Genomic DNA, 23,996 nt, shown 5'->3' on the forward strand with positions numbered 1-23,996 from the left:
GTTGATGACCCCTACCCCTTCTCCCTGAAATCCCGACGACCAATACGGTCTTCTCTGACCATACCGACCCTCCCATCTGCAGCAACAGTGCCGAGACCCCCTACCCCTCCCCCTCGCTCTCCTTCCATCGCCATCTCTCTCTCTCTCCCTCCCACTCTCTCTCTCTCTCTCTCTCTCTCTCTCTCGCAGACCCTCCCCGAAACCCTAATTGAAAGACAGCAAATGATACCTACCCGGTGACCCCCTATCTTGGCCAAAATTGAGAGGACAAAATTACCCTTCGTAATAGACCATCCCCACCTTTGGATTGTAATCTTAGATGGGCAAAAATGTAGCTAAATAATTTGGGCCTCATTGAGGGCCGGGCTTCCCAGCCAAAACCAACACATTTGGACCTCGATGAGGGCCGGGCTACTGACCCAAAACCAACAGAAAGATCAATGGCATGGTTGTAATTAATCTGAAATTCGGATTGAAACACTATTCATTTCTACGGTACCAATTCCAAACCTTTCTTTAGACTAAAGTAAGAATGTATATGTATACGCACCAACACAAGTCGTTCTTAGATGAATCCAAGCCAAAAAATTACAGACGACAATTATTCACTAAGTCACTTTAAAGCAAGAATTTAATTAATAATACATTACCGCACTTCCTTAACCATTTGATTATCACCTAGCTGACAATGAACACGTTAGCTCCACGTTAGAACATATTGGGTTCAATTCATTGTCTTGAATATCACCCACAGTCACAGGCGTCTCTTGTGGGCATAGAGAAGGCCTGAGAGGCATTTGCAGACATTCAACATCTCCTCCAAGCATTTCGACAACTTTGGACATCGAAGGGCGATCACTTGGTTTCATTTGAATACACCACAAGGCGGTTATAACCATCTTTCTTATTACCTTCTTTTCCTCCTCTGTAACATTGTCCATTTCCAAGTCATTTCCCACAATATACTGATCGTATACCCACATTGGGAAGTAGATTTGGCTTGAATGCTCTACTGTTGCATTCAAATTCTTCCTTCTGCTTGCCATTTCCATCAACAACATTCCAAAACTATAGACATCGGCCTTGTATGAGACACCTCCAATATTTTTGTAGAACAACTCGGGAGCAATATATCCCATTGTACCCCGTGCTGCTGTCAAAGAGACAATGCTATTATCTACAGGATACAACTTTGCGAGCCCAAAGTCAGAAACCTTTGCTTTAAAGTTCTCATCAAGAAGGATGTTATGAGGCTTGATGTCGAAATGTAGAATTTGCATTTCGCAACCTTGATGTAGATATTCGATCCCTTGCGCCACTCCAAGAGAAATCTCGTACATAGTCTTGATAGTTAAGGGAAGGCTTCCTTCTTTGGAATAAATGTATTTATCAAGGGAGCCATTAGGCATGAAGTCATATACTAGAGCGCGCTTTGATCCCTCGACACAGTATCCAACAAGTCGCACCACATTAGCATGGTGAATCCTTCCGATCGTAGCTATTTCGCTAATAAAATCTTGGCCATTAGCTTTGGGCTTGCCCAAGACTTTAACTGCTACAAAACGGCCACTGCGTAGCTTTCCTTTAAATACAGAGCCAAAGCCACCTTCGCCCAACTTGTGCTTAAACCTGCGAGTCATTTTCTTGATGTCCGAGTAAGAGTACCTTATAGGCATGAAGTTGTTATTGCATTGCAGAAAATCTTCTATTGTGCTATACATTGATAAATGTCTTCTGCGCCATGTGTAGATTAAAAATGCAGTCACAATTGGACCTCCAAAAACAAATTTGGCTACGAAAAATAACCCTGCATGCATTGACATTAATATGTTAGATCCACTGCGTACTACTTTTTCTTCCCTTTTTTTTTCAAATTACTTTGTCTTTGATGTGATTAAAGAGAGAGAATGGGAAATCTACTTATGATGATAATACAATCTTGTCTTAGTCCTTACCGATGCATATGGGTATAAACCATCCACGCACTGCAAAAAAATTAATCGACTATGAGTTTGAAAAGTGCATAATGTGAAAAAATAAATAAAAAAATTAAATCTAAGGATGCCTTTATTGACACCCAAATTTTAGTTAGTTTCACTTAACTAAAAAATTTTGTCATCAAACTTTTTAATTTGCCGTCGAAATTAAGTTCACCCAACCCACCAAGCAGCAAGCAGCACCCACCAAAAAAAGGAACAACACACACCCACCATTCACCAATAGAAAGAGAATGAACACATAGACCCACACGGAGCCGGCATCGACGCTGTCGATGAGGGAGGGACCGGAGGATGGTGTAGTTTTGTCGGGCGCGCGGCAGTTGTCTGTTCTTTTTCTCTTTCCTTTGGTAGGTGGAGGCTGGTGTAGATTTGGGCAAACTTAAAAATGAGGGGAAACTATGAAGTTTGACCAAATGTTTTAATTAGGTGAACTTAACTAAAATTTGGGTGCCGATAAAGATACCCAAAATCAAAAGACTTGAGCGTTTGGACTAATTAAATGAAGCTCTTACGGATTTCGTTGTTCTCGGTGTGTAACAATGGACGCAACTTGCCAGCTGTAATAGATACATACCACGAAAAAGTGAGCAAAGACAAACACTAGGTTTAAGAAGTACAGATGGAGCACACAAAAATAAAAGAAGCTTTTGGGGAGAAAATTCTTACGGAAGGAGCTATATTCATGACCTACAGTGAAAAATGGAACGAAGAATACACGACATTAGCAATAGCTCACCCAGTCTTCAGAATTTGAAAAATCAAGTTTGTCGATCGAAAACTTGTAAATAAAACAAAAAGAGGACCCCTTACCGATTTGTTGCCATAGATATCGAAAGAAACCTACAGGAACAAAGAAAGAACAAGACCACATGCATTACCATAACAAGTGTGAGGTGTATAAATCGTTAGGAAAAAAAAAAATTTAAATTCAAGTGTTGTCGATAAATTGATAATATGTACATGTGTGTATATATATTATACAGAAGGGGGGATTTGGTACGATGAAAAAGTTTCCTACGGATACGGGTAATTGTTTTTTGATCAAGAAACTCTTAAGTTAAGTTCTTGAATTCTTATTCAGCTACCAAGTCTAACTTATGCATTGGAGATCCCTTGATTCACACCACACCGGTATATGCATGATTATGTCTAATATGTCATTTTTATATGATTAACTGCAGAAGAAGAAATTTAACAGAGCAAAGCATGACCCGAAGAGAGAATTGCTAAAGTTGTTAAGGTTTCCTAGCTGTTAGGGTTAGGCCTCCTAGTTTTTAGGATTTGTTTTAAGTAATGGTAAATAATCCCTATTCTTGAGGGACAAGTTTGTTGCACCATATGTTTAAAACTTAGTCATATACCACAATCTTAGGGTTGTAAGTCGTGGGCTGTTTTTTCCCTTTCAGTTTGTTTGCAAAGCTATTATATAACTGCTACAACGTTTTGAATTCAATAAGAAAGTTCTTCCAGCATTTGTGTTATCAAGCTTTTGTTTTGTAAGTTCTTTGTCAGAGCCTCATTAATGGGCCTGACCAAAAGTCTAAAATATGAGTGTGAGGAAGCTTCGACATGGCAACTGAGAACAGTTTTGTGCAGCCTACTATTCTAAGGTTTGATGAGCACTACGATCACTGGAGCATTCTTATGGAGAACTTCCTGCGGTCTAAGGAGCATTGGAGCTTGGTGAAAATTGGGATTCATGCGGTGAACAGAAGAAAACAATTGATGATAAAAAACTGAAGGATTTGAAGGTGAAGAACTATCTGTTCCAAGCCATTGATCAATCAATTTTGGAGACAATCTTGAAGAAGGATACTGCAAAGGATATTTGGGATTCTTTGAAGCAAAAGTATCAAGGCACAGCACAAGTCAAACGTGCACAGTTGCAAGTTCTTCGCAAAGAGTTTGAGATGCTTCACATGAAGGTTGGAGAATCGATGAATGAGTACTTTGGAAGAACTCTCACCTTCAGATAAAGATATAGACATTTAAGGCTCAGATAAGGCAAAATGTTCAATGAATGGGACATGCCCCCATTCTAGCCCGACAAAACACGGGAAAGGTAGTTACTCCAAGGCACCAGAATCTATTACGCCCATAGGATCAACTAGAGAAGAATCAATGTGAGGAATGTCAGTGGCAGGATCCCCCTTTTTCTTCGTATACCCATTAGATTATGAGGAAAACTCACTATGCTCCAATAAAGCGAGCATTGACTGCAAGTGAAAAAGGCACCGACAAATTATCATCTCGTATCTCTTTCGGCAGACTAACGGTATCCCACTGATCACGGTGATCCTGACAAGTATAACCATCAAAGTAATCCTGATTATATTTAAGAACGATGTATTCCTGGTATTGTTGCCGAAGCGCTGCAACTTCCTATTCGTTTTGCAGAGAAAACTCTGCTTGGATTTTCTCTATAAGGCATACTTCTTCCCGAGCTGCGTCCAAGTTTGTTGGAGAATAGACATGTCTGCATCCCACGAACTCCCCTCTGATGCCAATGCCTTGTCTGCCTCCTCCAAACACATCTTCAAGGTCTCCCTCTCGGTATTCCAAATCCGCTTTGCGTCCAGCACACTTCAAGCCTAACATTTATTTCCTACAAATCCTGTCAAGCATTGATCCTACTGCCCAGTTCTCTCATATAAGCAGCTACGAGTTTGAATCAAGATCACAAGGGTGGATTCTGGTGCGGGACAATCAGGGTACTTAGAATTAGAAAGGTCTAGGCCACATTGTCATTATTGTCCCACCAAACCGACATCCATTAAGAAGATGACTATAACCTATGAGAAAAGCTTCTTCCTCACTTTTGTTACAAACCATCACCACAGAAGGTTCAGGCATATCGAGAACGACAGATTGGATAGTTGGGGTTAGAAGGGCTGGTGGCCATTAAATTTGATCGAGTATGGGAAGGTTAACAATGACAAATGGAGAGTTGGAGCGCTTTCTAAATAAGATTTGGAAATTTGAAGAAAAGCGAAAATGGTGATGCGGAAGATATTTAAAATATGGGATTTTGAATCGTCCTACCATTGAATACGGATTGGTTCACCTCGAGATCAACCGACCCGATTGTTACCAAAAAAGATTTCAAGTTTTTCGTATGCACACGATAGATGCGACACATCATCAAAACTAGGCCAGAAGCATGGAGTTAAAGGCGACTTATTTAGGATTACAGACGCCGCTGTTTTAAATGTAAAGGTTATATCATTTACAAAGAATTTGAAGACTAAACGGTACATATTTCAGCTTACTCTAAAAGGCATGATCTTTGGTAACAATCCATCCTCAAGAGGAACAAATTGCCTGTGAAATCCCGTGTCTTGGATTTCACTGTTATAGTCTATGTATCTGCATTATTAAGATTTTATATTATTTTTTGAGAATTTATATTAATTTATTTGAATTTAGATTTTAATTAAACTAGTTACGAAGTTTGAAGTTTGGAAATTAATTATCTAAAATCCGTAGACCTTTCGAGGTCACAATTTATATTTTTAAATAGAGCTCGATCACACAAACGTGTAAGTGCAAATCGTTCGTGAAACAGAGTTATAATGAAAGAGTTATTAACGTTTAAATTTAGGGACATGCTTGTAATTTGGTTCTCATTTAGAAGGCTTCAGATTTTCTGGAGCAATGAGATTGTCACGTATGTGGCCAGGATGGTGAGAGGAGAAGGGTAAGGAGAGAGATGAACGGAGGAAAAGAAAAGAAAATAAGGAAAGGGGAGAGGGCTCAGCGAATGAGAGGAAGGGAGAAAGGAAAGGGATCAATGAGAAGAAAGAGTAAGCTGAGAAATGAGAGGGGGGAGAAGCACCCAACATGACCCCTCTTCCTTGTGACCCGATAAACCGGCGGTGACCCGGTTTGATTCTGACCAAATTCCACCATTTTTCAATCAGAATTCACCCATCCACCACCTGTAACCTACTCCATGACCCCTCATTTTCCATCACCCAAATTCGAGGGCTTTTAGGTCCAAAATTCGTGACGGAATACGCTAGGTTCGCGGGAAGGCTCGACGGCGATCTTGCCGTTCCGGCGAGTTGCACCACCCACCACCACCCTTAATCAACTCCCCTTAGACCCAGGAACAAGACCTAACCAGTTGTAGGGGCATCGGAACACTGAGGAACTATCTAGGGTTTCCAACGGGATTGAGTGAAATTGGGGCCTTTCCCTGCCAAATTGGCATTGGTCACAGGTATGAAACTTGCTCTACTCATTGAGATCTACATTTCTGTTAAATTTGGTAATTTTTGGAGTTAATCGGAAAATTGGGTTTCTGTTTGCCAGAAACCGCCACTTATGGTGGTGCGTGGCTAGTGAGCCGACGATGACTTTCTAAGTTCAAATAGATGTCCTGATTTTGTATTTGATATTCGTATGACGTGGTTTGATCGTTTGAACCTAATTTTACTATGATGCATTACTTGCTCAAAACATGAATCAACGATCTGACCATTGGATCGTCACCAAACTTTAATACGTTATAATACGTAATATTTGAGGATGTTAGGAAATGACAGATCTTCTCGAATTGGATTTCTAAGTTAGTTAAAAAAAATTGTTAACCGCTACCTAATTCTTGCAATTGGCGGATATCCGACCGTCGAATCATGATGAGAATTTAGTATGTCGTTCTATGAGCATATGAAGACCTTAGGAAGTTACGGATTCGAAATTCGATGTTTAGATCTTCCAGATCAAATTACATAAGGTTGTGGACCCTACTGTTGACCGAGAGTTGACTTTGCCTCTCATACAGATAGTTAGGGGCAATTGTGGGACCATGATTTTTCAGGGCTGGAGTAAGGCTAATCTGAATACTGTCACCTCTGAAGTCCGGTCATGGACTCTATCAGATGGAGCAGGGTGCCACCATTACTCTACTCCGGGGTAATAGGCCCAGTCTTAGTGACCTAGCTGGATGGCCGTGCTTATTTCATAAGACATGTGAATTGATCTGGATATGGACACAATCAGGTCCTATAAGTCTTGGAGTCTCTACAATCTAAGGATTGGTGTGCGTCACAAATAATTACACTCCTAAGATGACGCAATATCTACTTACTAGATATCCTCTAGGATTCTCCCGGTTTAGAACAAAGATTCTATCCTAAAAATGTCTCTCTCCCCATGGTATAAATACACCCTCTAAAGTTTCATTTATGATAACGCAATCTATACACTTAAACTCTTCTACCCACTGCTTGAGTCTAAATCATTCACTAACTTAACCGTCGAAGGCCTCACCCCCGATCTAAGGTTTGATTACGGTTGTTTTACTGTTTTGCAAGTTTCTAAGGTTACTCGGATTTGTGCTCAACCAGCACTCACGAAGGTGCGCAGATTTGGTTCCAACACACCTCATTACTATTGTTGAGAATGAATACTACATTGATGAGAGGATGACCTTGCATATGCTTTTTAAGTAGTTGGGCTACTCCCCATATTGCCAATTGGTTTTATATATGGTGAAACCTCAACTTCTTCATGCTATTAAAGCAAGTTGTCCCACGTGTGAAACTCAATAATCTCACTTGTTCCACGTCACCCAAGTTGTGTTGTACACGTATTAGGCTTGAAAATTTGTCACAAATAAGGGGCGTGTTGAAAATGAATCCCAAATTGATAAGATGACGGAACTTGCATGTGCTTATAATGAGTTGGGCTACTCCTCATATTACCAATTAAAGTAAGGATTTCAATTGCACGGTTTAAATGAACAGTGTTTTTGGGTGGATTTCAACTTATTTACAAATCTGCCACAGGCGCTAATCTTGATGCACACGTGTTGATAATTGTGGGAAGGAAAGAAGGATGGTAAGCCGGCCTTTTCCATATCCTTCTCAAACCCTCTTTTGCCTCCTCCATTTCGCAGACCCCGCGAGAACGACGCAGACGGTCTCGCCTCCGTCCTATCCCTCCTCTCGCCGCCGTCTCCCTTCTCTCGCCTCCGTCGTCTTACTCCTCCTTTCTCTGTCTATGGAATTGATCGATCTATTCGAAGAGGATCGACATTTCTGAAATGGTGTTTAGATAGGTAGGGGTTGTGCGTGGTGCGGTCATGCTGATGATCGTGGAAGCCATCGATTCTTCTTCTACGACATAGCATCGACTCTGCTTCCATCTCCATTTTCTCTCCTCGCCTTCACTCTCAGAAATCACCAACCACAGCACTGTGTTGCTCAAAAACCACCAAGCCGTTAGAAATCTCTTCGATTCTCTCCCAGAAACTACGAAGCACAACGACCTCTTGCTGAAAAACCGTGAATTTGGTCCCAATTCAAAGGAAATTTTAAGCCCAGAAAAGCCTTGGTTTCCTGGTGAGTTCTCCGGTCGATTTGGGGTAGGTAATTTTGTGATTTGCAGTTTATTTTGGGAAATGATTGATGGCTTTGCAGTTCATTTTACGATTTCTAGAGTATTTGCAGTTTATTTTGGGAGTTTACACTAGAATTGAGGAAGCACATATGAACGCAAAGCTAGAGTGTCTGCAGTTTAGGTCCCCCCACCCCCCCCCCCCCCCCCGGCGGCGGCCCTCATTTTAGAGGTTTTTCTACTGTTTAGTTTTTGGATTTTGTCTAATTTTTGTGGTCTGCTTTATAGATTGTTCTCTTTGGAAGCTTCTTTCCAGCCTTCACCTTCTTCTTGCCTGGTGCCTTCTCATTGAGTATTGGAGGAGCATTAAAACATAGGTGTGTGTGTTTTGTCGACGTAAGAGATGAACGACATAAAAACATCTGTCTTTGTATGTTTTTTTGCTTTTTCTAACCCATCAATTTCTTTTGAATCAACCAAATAGTCCCAAATTGCAACTTATGTTTGTGCGCGTGCACACCTCCGCATGGTGTTAATGTCTGTGGGCCATCTATGTATATGTAGACATATCTATGTGTGTGTGTGGAACGCAACATATCAGATTTAGGTTATACTGTGCATATTTTTATTGTCTGTTATTATCTGCGCTATCACTATGCCATTTCTATGCAGGCTCTGAAAGTTATTCATGAACTTTATAAGCACTTTCCATAATTTAAACAGTCTGTTTTGGGTTCTTTTTCATTAGGTCATTAGCTACTGATTAATGGAGAAACAAGGACCATGCCACTGATTTGGGTTCTTTTCTAATTTTCTGATTTTGGGGTTTTGCAGGGAGTACTGATGTACTGATTTTCTGGGATTTTTTTTGTCCTTGCAGGATTTTTGGTCTTTGAAATGGGTATGTGTTGTTTTTAACATTTCAGTTCTAGCGTGTTCCGTTCTTCGTTGCTTCGTGATTCTCATTTTTCAGTGTTGGGTGATGGAAATTTGTTAAAGTAGCTGTAGTTTTTGAGAAAGTTGGCATTTTTAGTTTTATTTTCTGTTTAATCCCAAATGTAAGACTGGAAAATAATTGAAATGATGGTTTTTTAAAAACTCATCATAATTTTTTGTTCTGGGATTTAAAAGCATCTCTTTCGGATTGGTTACAAGGGTTATGTTCTCTTCAATTGGTTCAACTAATTTTGATTAGTTTTAAGTTTTGTCCTATAAGTTTTGTCTTTTAAGTTTTGTCCTTTAAGTTTTGTCTTTAAGTTTTGTCTTCTGTGCTGTAATGAGAGATTTCTGTTGGCCTTTCGGATTTCGGCATGGGAAAGTTCACTTATTTGTCTGATTAGATTGCGTATGCCTTCGATTCTTTATTTAATTGTTCTGTTTGCATTCGGGTGCGATGATCTATATTTCATATGTTTGGAATTATTCACTTCAAACCAATTTGTTACATTCAGGTTTCCACCCCACATTTCACAAGTTCAAATTCCATGGAAGTCGGTTCTGCAGATTGCGTCTGCAATTAGATCAGAGATCAACCGCTCTTTTGTTATCCTGAGGAAGATTGCTTTTGGGAATGATCTGAAGCAGTTCCTCTCTGTATGTTTAATCTGTGTATGTTTATTCCCATGTAGCTCTGTCTTTTCTAATTAATGGTGTTGATATTACTCTGTAATTCATGATGATGATTTAATTGTTTCTTGATTTGTAATTGTTTGTAAATAATGTGGCATATATGAATTGCAATCTGTGTTTGTATGAAAGGGATGGCATATTATGTTGCTGACTTAGTTGTTTATGTTTTTCATATTTGCGAATGGTGTTATGATTGATTAGGTGATTGCTGACCTATGACTTTGTTTGGAGCTCAAATTTTGTGAGCATTACATTGGATTGTATTGCACTTGGTTTGATGTTGTTTTGGTCGACAATGCAGGGATATGAGAAACAAAGAGGATGACACTTATAACTGCCCCTCCCCATCCACTGTCTTCAAGTTTGGATCACAAGAAGGGAGCAACATAGGTGTTTTCCTCCTTCACTTAGATATGGTTAGTATAAATAATTGGACAAAAGAGCCAAACAAACCCTTTTCTCTCAAATGGAGGCGATGATGTGGTCGACGGCCACCAGCCCCAACTCAAGAGTTTGGCCTTCATAAAATTGGATTATAGTATAATTTTATTTTGGTTCATTTCTTTTTTCCTTTATATAAGTGCAGGTGTTGTGATGTTTTGAATGAAGGGTGATGAAAGGTGGTTGACACACTTCCTCCTTCCTTAGAGCAAGTGGAGATGATGGTTTGTATAAAAAGAAAAACTTGCTAGGTACTTCAATTTTCTATTTTATTAATTATTGTTTGGTTTTTCAAATGTTGTATTCATAGAGAGAGACCAATTATGTCTTTGAGAAACAAGTTTCTTTGTCTACATTGCGAGAATTTGCAGTTTGCAACTTTCATTGGTTATTATATTTGATTGAGTTAAACTTGGATTTCTGGATTTTGACTTTTTTGTTTGTTTCTTTGTTGCAAAGTTGGCTTCATTTCCTTCCAGTAACTCTCTAAATAGGTCCAGGAACTCACTAATTAGGTAGTCAAGAAGAATTCAGTGTTGCCGTCATTTTTTGCCCGCTGTTTCCTCTCTTACTGGATGCACTCTCATCGCTTCTCTCGCTTACCACTTTTCTCTCACTCACCGCTTCATCTCTTCTGTTGCTTACAAGGTCGCGTCATATATTTTTTAATTTTGTGTGGTTTAATTGATTGAATATTTGAAAAAGAGATAAAATTTTTAATTTACAATTACTGATACGATGTTTGTTTTGAAAATCATTAGGTGAATGGAGAGATTTACAACCATGAAGAGCTGAGGAGCCGTTTGCCAAATCAGATTTATAAGGTCTGATCAATTATAAATGAAATGAACTTTCATTCCCAATGGCCTTCTTTATCGTTTTTCTTAACGGGCTAGCTGAACATGAGGTGGATGCTGACTTTATCAAATATGAGAATGTTTTAGGATTTTATTCTTATTTTTTGCCTGTTTGATTACTTTGCTTTTCGTAATCTGTTTTGCTTATCGTCAATTGGATGAGACAACATATTTTTGTAACCAGTTTGTACTTTTACCATCTCGGTTTTGATGGAATTGGTGCTTTCAGTAATGGGTTCTGAGGGACTTGGAGTTTTTGAGTAATGGGTTTTTTAAACAGCTATAGTATCATTTGTGATTCATTTATTAATAAGATATTATATAGGGAATTGCTGTTCGCACTCTAAAAATCTCATTCTACACTCGCGATAAGTGTATTTTTCTTTCTAATTATAAAAAGTTTGGAATGCAAAATGAGATTTTTGGAGTGCCAATGACAATTCCCAATTATATATACCTCTACTAGGAAGGCAATTGTATGTCTTCATCCTGTTAAATTGTATATGGCTCTTGATGTTGGCTGAATTGAATCTAAATGAAAACCAAGCTGTTGATCTTACCAGCCCATATCACTTATCTCTTGCTTATTTAAATTATTTGAAGATGCTTATGTTGATTGGTGATTTTGTTGGATTCACTCAGCTCAAATATATGTTATATGAATCGCTACATTTGAGAATGTGATTATGTTCCTACCACCATTTTGCCCACTTTCTATGGAAATTATTCATGCTTCTTGTGAATGATACATTCACCTCCTGCAACGAAGTGCGGGTACATTTTCTAATTTAAGTTAAATCATATTGAGTCATCAATAATCACAAACTCTTCATTTATGTGAGTCAAACATGAGACCACCTACCTACTAGTTTAGTGGAATACCACAAGTGGCATGTTGATACCATTAAATCTCATTTTCCATATAATGGATTGCAGAATTAGGATATACCTAAACTAATTTAGTCAGTGATTGAACCAGAACAATTAAGCAGGGCTTTATTCTTGCTTGAATGTTTGTTATATGTTCATAGTTTGACAAGGCAATTAATATTTCCGACTACAAAAGTTATTAATTTAGTCGAGAATTGGCGCACCTGAAATGGTGGGAGGAAAACATGTGGACACATAATTCGCAGTCCATCCTGGGCATCTGCTTTCTATATAAGGCGACTTGAAATAAAGCTCAAAGCCATACATGAGGGCATTGTGTATGTCTTTATAAGACAAGTTGCTGTAGTCCTCAACGTAGCCGGCAGCCCAACTCCTTTCTACATTGCTCATCCACTCTACACTGCAACCCTCATCCAAATCCCATGCTTGGAAGTAATTGAATTCGCCCCAGGTGACATAGCTGTACGTTTTTGGTTGACTCGAAGAAGAACTTGTATTATTCAAGCATGGAGCAGTGTCCACGTATAGAGAAGAATTCGATGGATTCGAACACTTCAAGTAAAATATATAAGCTGAAAGCCATGATTCTGGCCAATATAGAGAAATGATGTCTTCGGTGGGCAGAATATTTTGAGACATGGAAGAGCAATTGCTGTTGTCAAGCCCAGGATCTAGAAGTCGGATTGTTTTGTTATTGTAGTTGATTGCCTGGACATAGTATTTTCCGGAAGAAGGTAGGTCTAGTACTGTAATGTTGTTCTCACAGGACAGAGTATAAATTACGTTGCCGCAGTGCTTCGGATCATCGTTCAGTCGAAAAGGATGGCTTATGTTGTGGATATGGCCGCAGGATGAAGTGCAGGACTTGGCACTAGACTTGTCCTTAGCGTTACAAGTTTCACTGCAAAAGCAAAGAAGAAGAAAGGCTAAACTTAAGGTGAAGGACCTGGTTCCACTAATTTCCATTGCAGAGAGAGAGAGAGAGAGAGAGAGAGAGAGAGAGAGGGAGAGAGAGAGAGGGTACTATAGCTTAAACGCCAAGTAGTTATATAATATAGGAGGGGTTAAAGCACCTTGCGAAAAGTTGCAGTAAGCCCGTCAAATATCCTAGGGAAAAGTCGGTCAATGGTGTCCTAGAGAAAATTTGGGCATGGTGTTTGACACAGTCAGTCAACGGCAAAGACAGACTTGTGTAATAATAATGCTCTCTCTCTCTCTCTCTCTCTCTCTCTCTCTCTCTCGTATGTCTCTTTCAATAATGGAGACAATTTAATTGGAAAAAATAAAAAGTAAGTGTTTCCTTGAAATTCTTATTTTATAAAAAAAAAGCACCTAATATTAATCATTCAAATTCACATTCAATATTACAGTTTAACGGTATTCCTTTTTACTTGTAAATAAGAGTTTTTAGATTCAACAAATTTAAACCACATTATTACTAGCTCATTATGAGGCACCATTTACCCCTTAGTATCTGTTTGCTCATAAATTTTTTTTTTTAAAAAAGCCCAAATTTAAAATAGATTGTCATATAAACAAATATATAACCAACTATGACAACATATTTACAACTTTGCCAAGATGCTATTACTCACCCTAGTTATGATAAACAATTAAACCCATATGGCATTTTAACCTTTCTTGTATCATAAATATTAGTAACATATATAAATTAATTTACCCATATTCAAAAATTTAATAGCCATATTTCGTATGAAATAAATTCCTTCATACAATAATTATTTTTTTAATCAAAAAAATATTGTTTGAATCATGTAAATACATGCATATAAATTAATTGACCTACTGATATAAAATATTATACTAATTTACCTATGTTTAAATTAATTTACCAAATAAAAAAAAATAGTAATATTAAATAAGGATAATTCTAAGGATTAATTTGGTATTGATGTGCTTTGAAAAAATATCACTTTTGTTATACTGTGAAAATAAACAGCTGTGAAATAAAACTGTAGAGTGTTTAGTAATTTTTTTTTTTAAAAAAAGTGTTTTTAATTAAAAAATATTAAAAAAAACAGTGTTAGTGTTGGTGAATTTTTATGTAAAACAGTTATGACTATGCAAAATGGAAAAGGATTTCCTAGGAATCCGGGGAATCCCATGATCGTATCCGTTCATCGTACATCATGCGGTCAGAAATCATTTCAAAATTTAAAATTAAATATAAATAGTACCCAATCAAAATTGACCGCACAATATATAATAAACGGTAACGATCACGATCACGAGATCCCCGTATCCGTAGAGGTTCCTTTTCCGAGTAAAATAACTTGAGGTATAATAGTAGATGTGCCATTAAACCGAAGAAACCACCTACCTCCATCTTCTCCGACCAACTTGAACCCAGCCACTACTACATCTCATCCCGACAACCCACTCTCAAGCTTCCCAAACCGCCTTTTTTCACCCACTCACCTTCCTCTCTCTCTCTCTCTCTCTCTCTCTCTCTCTCTCTCTCTCTCTCTCTCTTACCCAAGCCACTGCCATTATTCATTCCATCAATCCAAAACACGAGAGCCACCCCCACCTCACCACTCGAACAGATGCAGCCACCAACCCATTTAATCCCAGTCCAAAATCAAACCCTCTCCTAACCCACCCCAGAATACAATAATATAAAAAATGGATGATTATATCATTTCAAGAACCTCACAATTCCAAAAACTAAAAACCCACTTCAAAGAATTAATATTTTCTCTCTTCCTCTTTTGGGTTTTTTATTTTTTATCAATTCTCTTCTGGGTTTTTGTTTACAGTGTAAAATCAACACTAAATTACTAATTTTGCTTTGATTTTTCAAATACTATTGAGGCGTGATAACCTGTTGCAAGCTCAGCCATGGCGGCTACTGCGAAATCTAACGGAAAACCCATCACATGCTCTGCCATTTCATCCAAGGTTCCGACAATAGCAAACCCTTTAATGAATAGTTGTGGCAGATTTCTTCCAACATCAATCACCACGCGAAATTAATTGTCGATGAAAACGATCCCACTCTCCTTCGAAATCTGCTGGAGGAAACAGACCTTCTTTCAGATCTGGCCTGAGACGAGTATTTATCACATATAGTCAAAAATTAATCCTTAATTTAAAAAATGTCACATTTTATAAAATCTTTCAAATATATCCAAAATTTCATCTAAATAAACATAAATACCCTTAAATTTAACAATCAAATAAATTAAAAACTTTTTAGCCAAAATGATTTGTGACATTGACATAACTCTTTAATCTAGTCCTTAACAATTAATGATAAGCAATATTAATGTTCTTGAATTTGTCTATCATGAATCATTTTAGTCTTTCTTTGAATTTGTCCATCGTAATCATTTTAGTTTTTTCATGAAAAATCTATCAATTGCTCTGTTAGTGTGATGATGTAACGCCACGTGGGTTTCACAAATACAATCATATAACGACATGTGAATTAACTTTAAAAACTATTTTATATTTAAAACTAAAAATGATATTAGAAAGAAAAAAGACGTTGAAGGCATGATTGAAATTCCGTTGCTCCCACTTGCAATAACCGCGATGGCGCTCAATGTCGGTGATGAGGGGTCGAAGGGGATAGGGTTGTGGTGGTGGAGTGTATAAGCGAAGGTGAAGTTGGATCGGAGCTTAAGGCGACGGTAGCTAAAATGTCTTTAATTTATTTAATTGTTAAATTTGAGAGTATTTGTGTCTATTTAAGTAAAATTTTGTATATATTTGAAAGTTTTTTTAAAAAGTGACATTTTTGGAATTAAGAGTTAATTTTTGACTATATTTGATAAATACTCATCCAAGATTGGTTTATGCTAGAGAGTGGTGAGCTTGATGACAAAGAGAAAGGAGGGCAGGATTGGAAAATTGAAAAGTCCATTTATTGGTTACTGTTTACCTGTATTTCTTTGAAATAAACTATTTTTATGAAGTTGCTTTTTCTAGCTATGGGTTTTCATCTTTTTTTTTTCCTATAATTTTGAAAAAAACTGATTTGAAGTGTTCACCAAACGCTTAAAATTCATACCTACTTTTTATTAAAAGTTAAGCTAAACCAAAACTAGGACTAAGTTTACCATTCTGAAATTTCTTACTTTTCAACATTTCATACATCAAAATTTTCTCATCCAGTGTCATACCTAAGGTGAGAATTGTGAAACACTTTTATATATCCGTTAGATTTTCTGTGAATTGTGGGGCACTTTTATACATTTGTTAAATTTTCTATGAGAATCTCCGTTAACCCATGATACGGCACACATGTGAACATTAAAAAAATTCAAAAATTCAAAAATTTAAAATTTAAAACTCAAAAATACTAAAAACCTAAACTTTTCATAATATTGAGAGATTGAATCTTTTCACACTCGGCCAAATATTCTTGGAATTTTAATTAGATGAAACAATGAATCTTGAACAAAGCAAAATAAAACGCAATACTAAGAGATTCAATCATTGAAGTGGACGTGGATGCATTGCTGGGTACTCAATAGTCCAAGAATGAAAACTCTCATATCAGTTTCTATCCAAAATTTTGGAATTATGTGTGTGTTGCAACGATTGTCTAAAGGATTATTCTTCTTTTATTAAATTTCCATGAAAAATGAGCATAGGGCACAAAAGTTGAACGAATGAAATTTCAACGATCTGAAAAGGGATTGTGAGTTTGACACGTCATTTTTCTTCCTCTTATGCAATCATGTTTATTAAAAGACAAAAATAAATATGACTTTACATAAGGAGAGAGAAAGAGTATTTATCTTTGAAAAAATCAACTATTTATTGAAGAGGATGTGGATGTTGATTGATGCATCGTGTGAATACAAAAAAAAGGACCTTGAAGGGAGACAAGACATTCATTAGAAAAAAAAAATTTACAATGATTTAGAAAAAAACAAGAAAGCCTCATTTTCAAAGTGGTAGTCATTGCACAATACTTGATTACAAGAAAAGTCATAGTATTGTATTTACAATTTCAAGTCTTCAAGGGTAACGAGGGTGCAAATTTCCAATTGGAATATGATATGAAATTTCTACATAACTTTATGTGACAAAGAAAGAAGTCTAAGTTTCTAAGTGGTAGGGCTTCCAATTGATGTGAGTTTGTTGAGAAATGAAGAGGAAGATGAATATCGATGTTGATGTGAGTTAATGAACAACAGAACAAGTTGCTTCTCCTTTGGCCCTCTAACATGATATCACGGAAAACAAGTTGTTACTAATAAATGTATCTGACTGGCGGACTTAGACGTGCACGGTACCATTTTTGATAACTAGAGAAGATGAATAGTGTCATGACAAAATTTATCCAAAGTTGACCCAAAGGAAAGACTTAGGAACTTCATATGCAGTGGGATAAAATCTTAATCGAATTTCCTTACCTATCTTATAGTCATTAAGTAAAATATGTATGCATATTTCTAGATGCTGACACACCAATTTACTTAATATTAACTCCTTTCAAATACCCATTTGCAGAAACGCAAATCTCTTTTGCATGCTCGTTGTAATGCTTATGTAGTGCATATCTAATCTCTTATATATATATATATAACTTTTTGTGATCCATTTTTTCATCACTATGCCAAAATCTCTTTAGAATTTGCAATTTATCTATTTGGTTATGGTAAAAAAACCTCAGAGTTTCATTTAAACTCGAAAATCTAGAATTGGGAAAGCAAGTTTCCCTTGTTAGGCAACTTGTAGCGATAGCAAAGGAAAATTGCACAGGAAAAAAGTGGAAATTGGGGATGAAGATCTTATTTTAATTTCGTCCATGCATTGCGGGGAAATCTTGCAACCACCAAACTTTACGATTAGAATACCAAATTTCATGATAAAACGTAATAAGGGTTTGCATCGTTCACTCTGTTAACTCTCTAATCTTCGACGGGATTTTCAGCTTGTGCATCATCTTTTTGCTTTGTTCTAGGGTCAAGGCCTACTCTTTCCTTTCTTGAATTATTTTAGCTTTGCGGGTATACTCTTTAGGTCAATTGTGAATTTTGCTAGTTATTTTTATTTTCTGATGGCCATATGTTTGTTTGTTTTTTTGTTTTTTTCTTCTTCTTCCAATTGAGTTGTGTATTGGTTGGATCTGTAACATTTTTTATTTTTTTTTATGGATTTTGGTGTTAGTTCCTTGTTATAGATGTCGTGGAGCAAAAAATAATCCCAAAAATCGTGGAGGTAACACACGGATTTTTGGACAAGAAGGGCAAACTTATCCTCGAGTCACATTGGGATTCCCACACACATGCAACGGACAATAACGGCTCAATCATGGAAGAGTCAAATGTGATCAATATGGTATTTATTCAAATCCCTCTCATCACTCCTCATCAATCCCTTATTGATTTTATTCTAAAGGTAACTCTCAAAACTTCCTATTTAATTTGGGGATAATTGTCATGTTAATTGCAAGATATTATTTCACAAAATATCTTGTAATTATTCTTCAATTACCACCATATATGGCCAGCCACTCCTCACACTATGGGTCGGTCACTCCTCACCTTATGGGTCGGCCACTCCCTATAAATAGCCTTATTATCCCACTAAAAAGGAAGTCATTTACTACCCACAAACTCCTAAACACATTCTTTTAGAATTCTAACTTTGACATTGGAGATTCTTCGGCTAAATCCCCCCCATTCATCGTGGGCGCATGAGGCTTTTGGCCTTGTCTTAGGTGTTATTATTTTGCAGGTGCATTTTCGTCAAAGAAGAAGATGGTTGAAATTTGCATCCACAAATTAGTACTTTCATTGAGGGTTTGATTCACATGCTCAAAGAAGACTCTCGCATTCAAAGTTTCACGCTTCACATTCATAAGTAAATTTTTCATATGTTCTTATTCCTAGAATTTTTTAATTCTTTGAATAGACATAGGAGAAAAATACAATGGTGAGAAATTTGGAAACCACGACGAACGAAACTTCCTACGTTCAAAGATCCGGATCAAATGATGGAAATTACGATGTAGCCCTACCACGACGATCCACGAAGCTCAACGCGGCGGCAAAAGAGTAACTTTACCACCACGGAATACCATCACCATGATAGCCAAGGCAACCCATGTTGCAGTAGGGAATGAGACAACTCCATGACAGCAATGCCACGAAGCAACATCAGCTGTGTCACATCCCGGCCTGGGCCCCCACCACATCTCGGGCTCGACTCCACCGTAGCACGATATTGTCCGTTTTGGGCCTTGACCATGCCCTTACGGTTTTGTTTCTGGGAACTCACACAAGAACTTCCCAGTGGGTCACCCATCCTGGGATTGCTCTTGCGCGAACTCGCTTAAATTCGAAGTTCCCATGGAACCCGAAGCCAGTGAGCTCCCAAAAGGCCTCGTGCTAGATAGAGATGGAAATATAAATATAAGGCTTACAAAATCCACTCCCCTAGGCGATATGGGATCTTACAATCCACCCTCCATAGGGGCCCGACGTTCTCGTTGGCACACCATGGCTAGGGTTAGGCTTTGACATCAAATTGTCACATCTCGGCCTAAGCCCCCACCACATCCCTGGCTCGACTCCACTATAGCACGATATTGTCCGCTTTGGGCCCCAACCAGGCCCACACGATTTGTTTCTGGGAACTCACACGAGAACTTCCCAGTGAGTCACTCATCCTGGGATTGCTCTCGGGTGAACTCGCTTAACTTCAAAGTTCCCATGGAACCTAAAGCCAGTGAGCTCCCAAAATGACTCGTGCTAGGTAGAGATAGGAATATACATATAAGGCTTACATGATCCACTCCCCTGGATGATGTGGGATCTTACAAGCTGCCACTTTGCAGTAATGAGCCCAGACCCGTGCCACAAGGCAGCCTAGATCCAATAGGCCCAAGACGCTGCCATAGCAATTAAGGCCTAAAACACGGCCCAAGCAGCTGTGGCAGCAGCAAATGGAGCAGCCCAACACTGGAGGGCCCAATGCACCCTCTGCCTAATGCCAAGTAGGCCAAATCGCACCACACCCACACACCCCGCATATGACTTGGCCCATTTCCGCGGCCCAACCAGCTCGCATGGTCCACCTAGTGATCCCAATCGATCCAAGGCCAGTTCAATCATCCCAGCTTCAGATTTCTGGATCGATGATTGAACCAGGGGTATTTTCACCCTGATTTTCTGCAGATTTGACATATCTCAACTTAAATCTTGCACTTGGAGTCCAGTGCACTTCCACTACTCAAGGAGACGCATATCATTTAAGCTTTTCCATCTCAAATGACGAACAACACTTGTCTCGACAAGTCATAGAGTTGACAAGCGCCTTCCCGCATTAGACAACCTTAGTGAATCAGCTCTTGCAACGCACAAAGATTCAGCGTGCCCCAGACGAGGTGTCCCGAAGCAAGACATATGCAGACGACGATCCTTTCTAGCAGCATCCCAACAAGCAGCCTCTCGACCAGCCACGAACTAAAAGTTCTAGTAGTGTACACTCCTGTCTGGGCCTTTGAGAAAACGTATACTCTCGTCATAGCATGCGAATGAGCATGCATTCCCAGTTAGGCCCATGGACGAGCATACACTCACGGTTGAGACCACATTCCGATAATCAACATGGACAACCTTCCAGACGAAGTGTTCATTCGCGACTAGGCCCACAAAGAGCATATTTCACCTTACATTGGAGTAAGCAACACAGAGGACGGATATAAATAGTCACTCAATCCGGTTTAAGTTCAATCGGCAGCCTGCAAGTAATCGGCTCCCTGCCATGAACATACCACATGCACCGTAACCACGACATAAACGAGTTGAGCATAGCGATGAGCAGCCTAGACTAACAAGTCACGACTGGAAGCAGCCAGAAGCTCTGCTGCCCCAATAAAGGTAAATTTAGAAAGAAGTTGAAAGACTCTTGATTGAACAATTGTGTGATTTCCAACATAACAAAGCTACTGACGAAGCGTTCCAACGATATATGACCAACATAAACGGGTCACCTTTTATTGATAAGATCGAGCAGACAGAACCATCCCACATACACTGGCGGATACAAAGATTATTTATGTATTAACATATGCAGTAACTCAGCCTAATGGCGGCCCGGAGGGCAAATGGGTACCAGAAGGACACACCAGCTCAACCACCAAGAACCAGGGACATATCTTATTTTCATCATTCCACACGATTTAATACTGAAGCATCACATCACTAGTAGCCGAGGACCACGGACCAAGTGGTCCAATTCCTCCTGATGCACACAAGCTCACCCCGGCTCCACGCTTACAGTTGTGCCTACCTGCTTCATGACACTCGGCCACCCTTGATTTGTCATAATGGCTCACAACCATGCCAATCCTGCACCATGGCTTCCAGCCGTGACGATCTTGCCATGCGGCTCCTAACTACGCTGACCAAGCCCACGATACTTCATACTTGAAAGCATTCAACGATGGAGTAAAACACAAGGCTCTACTAGCAACCCTTGCTAGCGAAAGACTTAGCGGTAAATAGGCTTCCAATCCATTCAAATTCTAAGCTGATCACCAACCAAGCTTCAGATGAACACACGATAAAACATCTAAGGATGGAACAATACTTGGAGAAGGTCTGGGAGCAGCTCACTGAGTTTCTTACTTATACCCTTACGCGGGTTCCATAAGCTATTCGAAGTTTCAAGTAGATTGTCGGACAAGACTTCATAGGTTGAGGATTGTTTCAGTTGTCTAGCAGTCCAGTTTCACAACAATGACTTTCAAGCTTTCCAGTGGAGAGGGTAAACCAATCCCCCGACACCCATCTGGGTAAACTCTTCAGTGTGATAGGGTAATCTAATTGCACTCAGTAAACTAATCCCCGACACCTGTAACAACCCATCCCGATTATTTTTATAGATTTTGAATCAGGAGGGCATTTATGTAATTTCACAAAAAATTGGGAGATTTTATTTTGAAAATTGCTTTTTGGGATTGAGTGGTGAGCCATGTGGGGCCCACCCTGAAGCTTTTGTCCTCTGGTCTCTCTTATCTTTTCTCTTTTCTCTCCCCGTAACCTTCTCTCTTTCTCTCTCTCTCTCTCTTTATCAGCTCTTACTCTCAAATTTCTCTCACTCTCACAGAACCCTATCTCCTCCTCCTCGATTACACTTAACCACCTACACACCCAAGTTGAAAAACGAACAGCGATGACGGTGTCACCATCACCATCGGTGTCAACCTTCTTCCTCCATCGTCTCTGTGAAACACGAGACACCCAGAGTCCACCCAAAACTCCTCCGGTGAGCAATGGTGTTCGAGCTCGAAGTCCGGCCATCTTTCGACATTCCACGATGAAGCAAAGGGAATAAATCACTCCCTCTCATCTCTAGTTTATTTTGGTACTTAGTTCATAGGTTAAATCATCAAATCACCGACGACCGGAGCTTAGGAGGCACCGGCCTTAGTTCCCAACGAGAAATGGATTATTCGACCCAGACCTGGACCCAAGCCATTTAGCCTAGAGCTTTGGGCCGGGCCTTTAAGCCCAACCCATTTGTAGACCCAAACACGGACCCTATAACCCACCAAACCCAGGCCATTCGGGCCGTTACTAGCATCGGGCCTTTGGCCTGCTAAACTCTAAACTCAACCCTTTTGGACCTAAACCCTTGAGGCTGTGTAGAATTGGGCCTTCGGGCCGTTGCATCTGAACCCAAACCCATTGAAACCCCAACCCAACACCCTATTGGACCCCAGGCCTTTGGGCCATGGAACCAGCCCACTGACCTTCGGCCCTACCCCAAACCAAACCCCAGGCCCAATGACCCAACGGCCTATTAACTGGCCGGTTAACTTGGCCTATAACCCAACCCGGTTGACTCGGTTGACCCGACCCGTTGACCGTTGACTTTCGATCAATGCTGATCGTTAACCGTTTACTTTGACCCATCAACGTTAAATTTTGTTGACTTTATCGGGTTTCGGTTGGGACCCCTCCTAGGCTAATTTCGACATCCTGTTAACATTCGTTTTCCGAAATTTAGTCCTTTGAGTAGAGTTTTATTAATTGTACCTTTTATGTGCTTAGGTACGATTATTAACGGCGATTTCCTTCTTCCTTTTTCGTATGACTCTTCGACGACGGAGTATCTGTGAGTGGACCCCTTTAAAATACATGTTTTAATAGTAGAAATGCATACATGAAAAACATGATTTAATGGTTATGTTTTATGAGTAAATTAGATTTACACTTTATGATTATCATGCTTTACTGAGAATATATTGGAATACCATACTTTATCGAACTTATGTTCTTTGTAGTATATATGATGGATGACTAAATGTTATGAAAATGTTTTTTGAGATATATGTACTTATGTTGGAAATATTATATTCAATGTTTTGTCTGTATCTAGTGGTCATTGTTCTGCCTACGGGCGATGATACTTATATTGGCTTCGGCCAGGTATGTGTAGGGCCTACAAGTGATGATACTTATTTTGGCTTTGGCCGGGCGTGTGTAGGTCCCTACGGGTGGAAGATATTTATATTAGCTTCGGCTGGGCGTGTGTAGGTGGCTTCGGCTGGAAGAGTTCTATAAGCCTTCAGGCAATATTGATTCCACTATTTAGCACACTATATATGATATATGTTGATTGAAAGGTTTTATGGCATGCTAGGGTTTTCGGAAAACCTATTATATATTATGTTATTGAGTTTTTATAAAACTTTGGGGGTTAGTATGTTGATACCTGTTTTAGTATTATATATATATTAACTTGGTCCACTCATATTTATTTTGCGGCCCCTTAGGACTTAGAATCGAGGCGTACAATCCCGGCATCAAGGAACTCCCGCATCGACATTTTTGAGTCCTCTCGG

General features: G+C 39.0%; 2 protein-coding genes and 1 long non-coding RNA gene across 3 annotated transcripts in view; 1 reads left to right on the top strand and 2 right to left on the bottom strand.

Annotated features, from left to right (window-relative positions):
* LOC137747456 (rust resistance kinase Lr10-like) overlaps nt 1-13,165 on the bottom strand; it is a 98,547-nt gene extending 85,382 nt beyond the window's left edge. Inside the window, exon 1 of the mRNA XM_068487571.1 lies at nt 12,364-13,165. Coding sequence (XP_068343672.1) covers nt 12,364-13,126 — 763 coding nt within the window. The 5' untranslated portion in view covers nt 13,127-13,165. The remainder of the gene's footprint in view (nt 1-12,363) is intronic.
* LOC137747459 (rust resistance kinase Lr10-like) lies at nt 447-2,698 on the bottom strand. Its single transcript, XM_068487575.1, has one exon. The coding sequence runs from the start codon at nt 1,821-1,823 to the stop codon at nt 675-677; it is 1,149 nt and encodes a 382-aa protein (XP_068343676.1). The 5' UTR covers nt 1,824-2,698; the 3' UTR covers nt 447-674.
* Nucleotides 2,932-11,485, top strand: LOC137747465 (uncharacterized). Its single transcript, XR_011069974.1, has 2 exons — nt 2,932-8,347; nt 8,631-11,485. It is a non-coding gene; the product is annotated as an uncharacterized lncRNA (long non-coding RNA).
* Nucleotides 13,166-23,996: the final 10,831 nt, after the last annotated feature.

Source organism: Pyrus communis, chromosome 10 (assembly GCF_963583255.1).
Source record: "Pyrus communis chromosome 10, drPyrComm1.1, whole genome shotgun sequence".
In the NCBI taxonomy this organism is placed as follows: Eukaryota; Viridiplantae; Streptophyta; class Magnoliopsida; order Rosales; family Rosaceae; genus Pyrus; species Pyrus communis.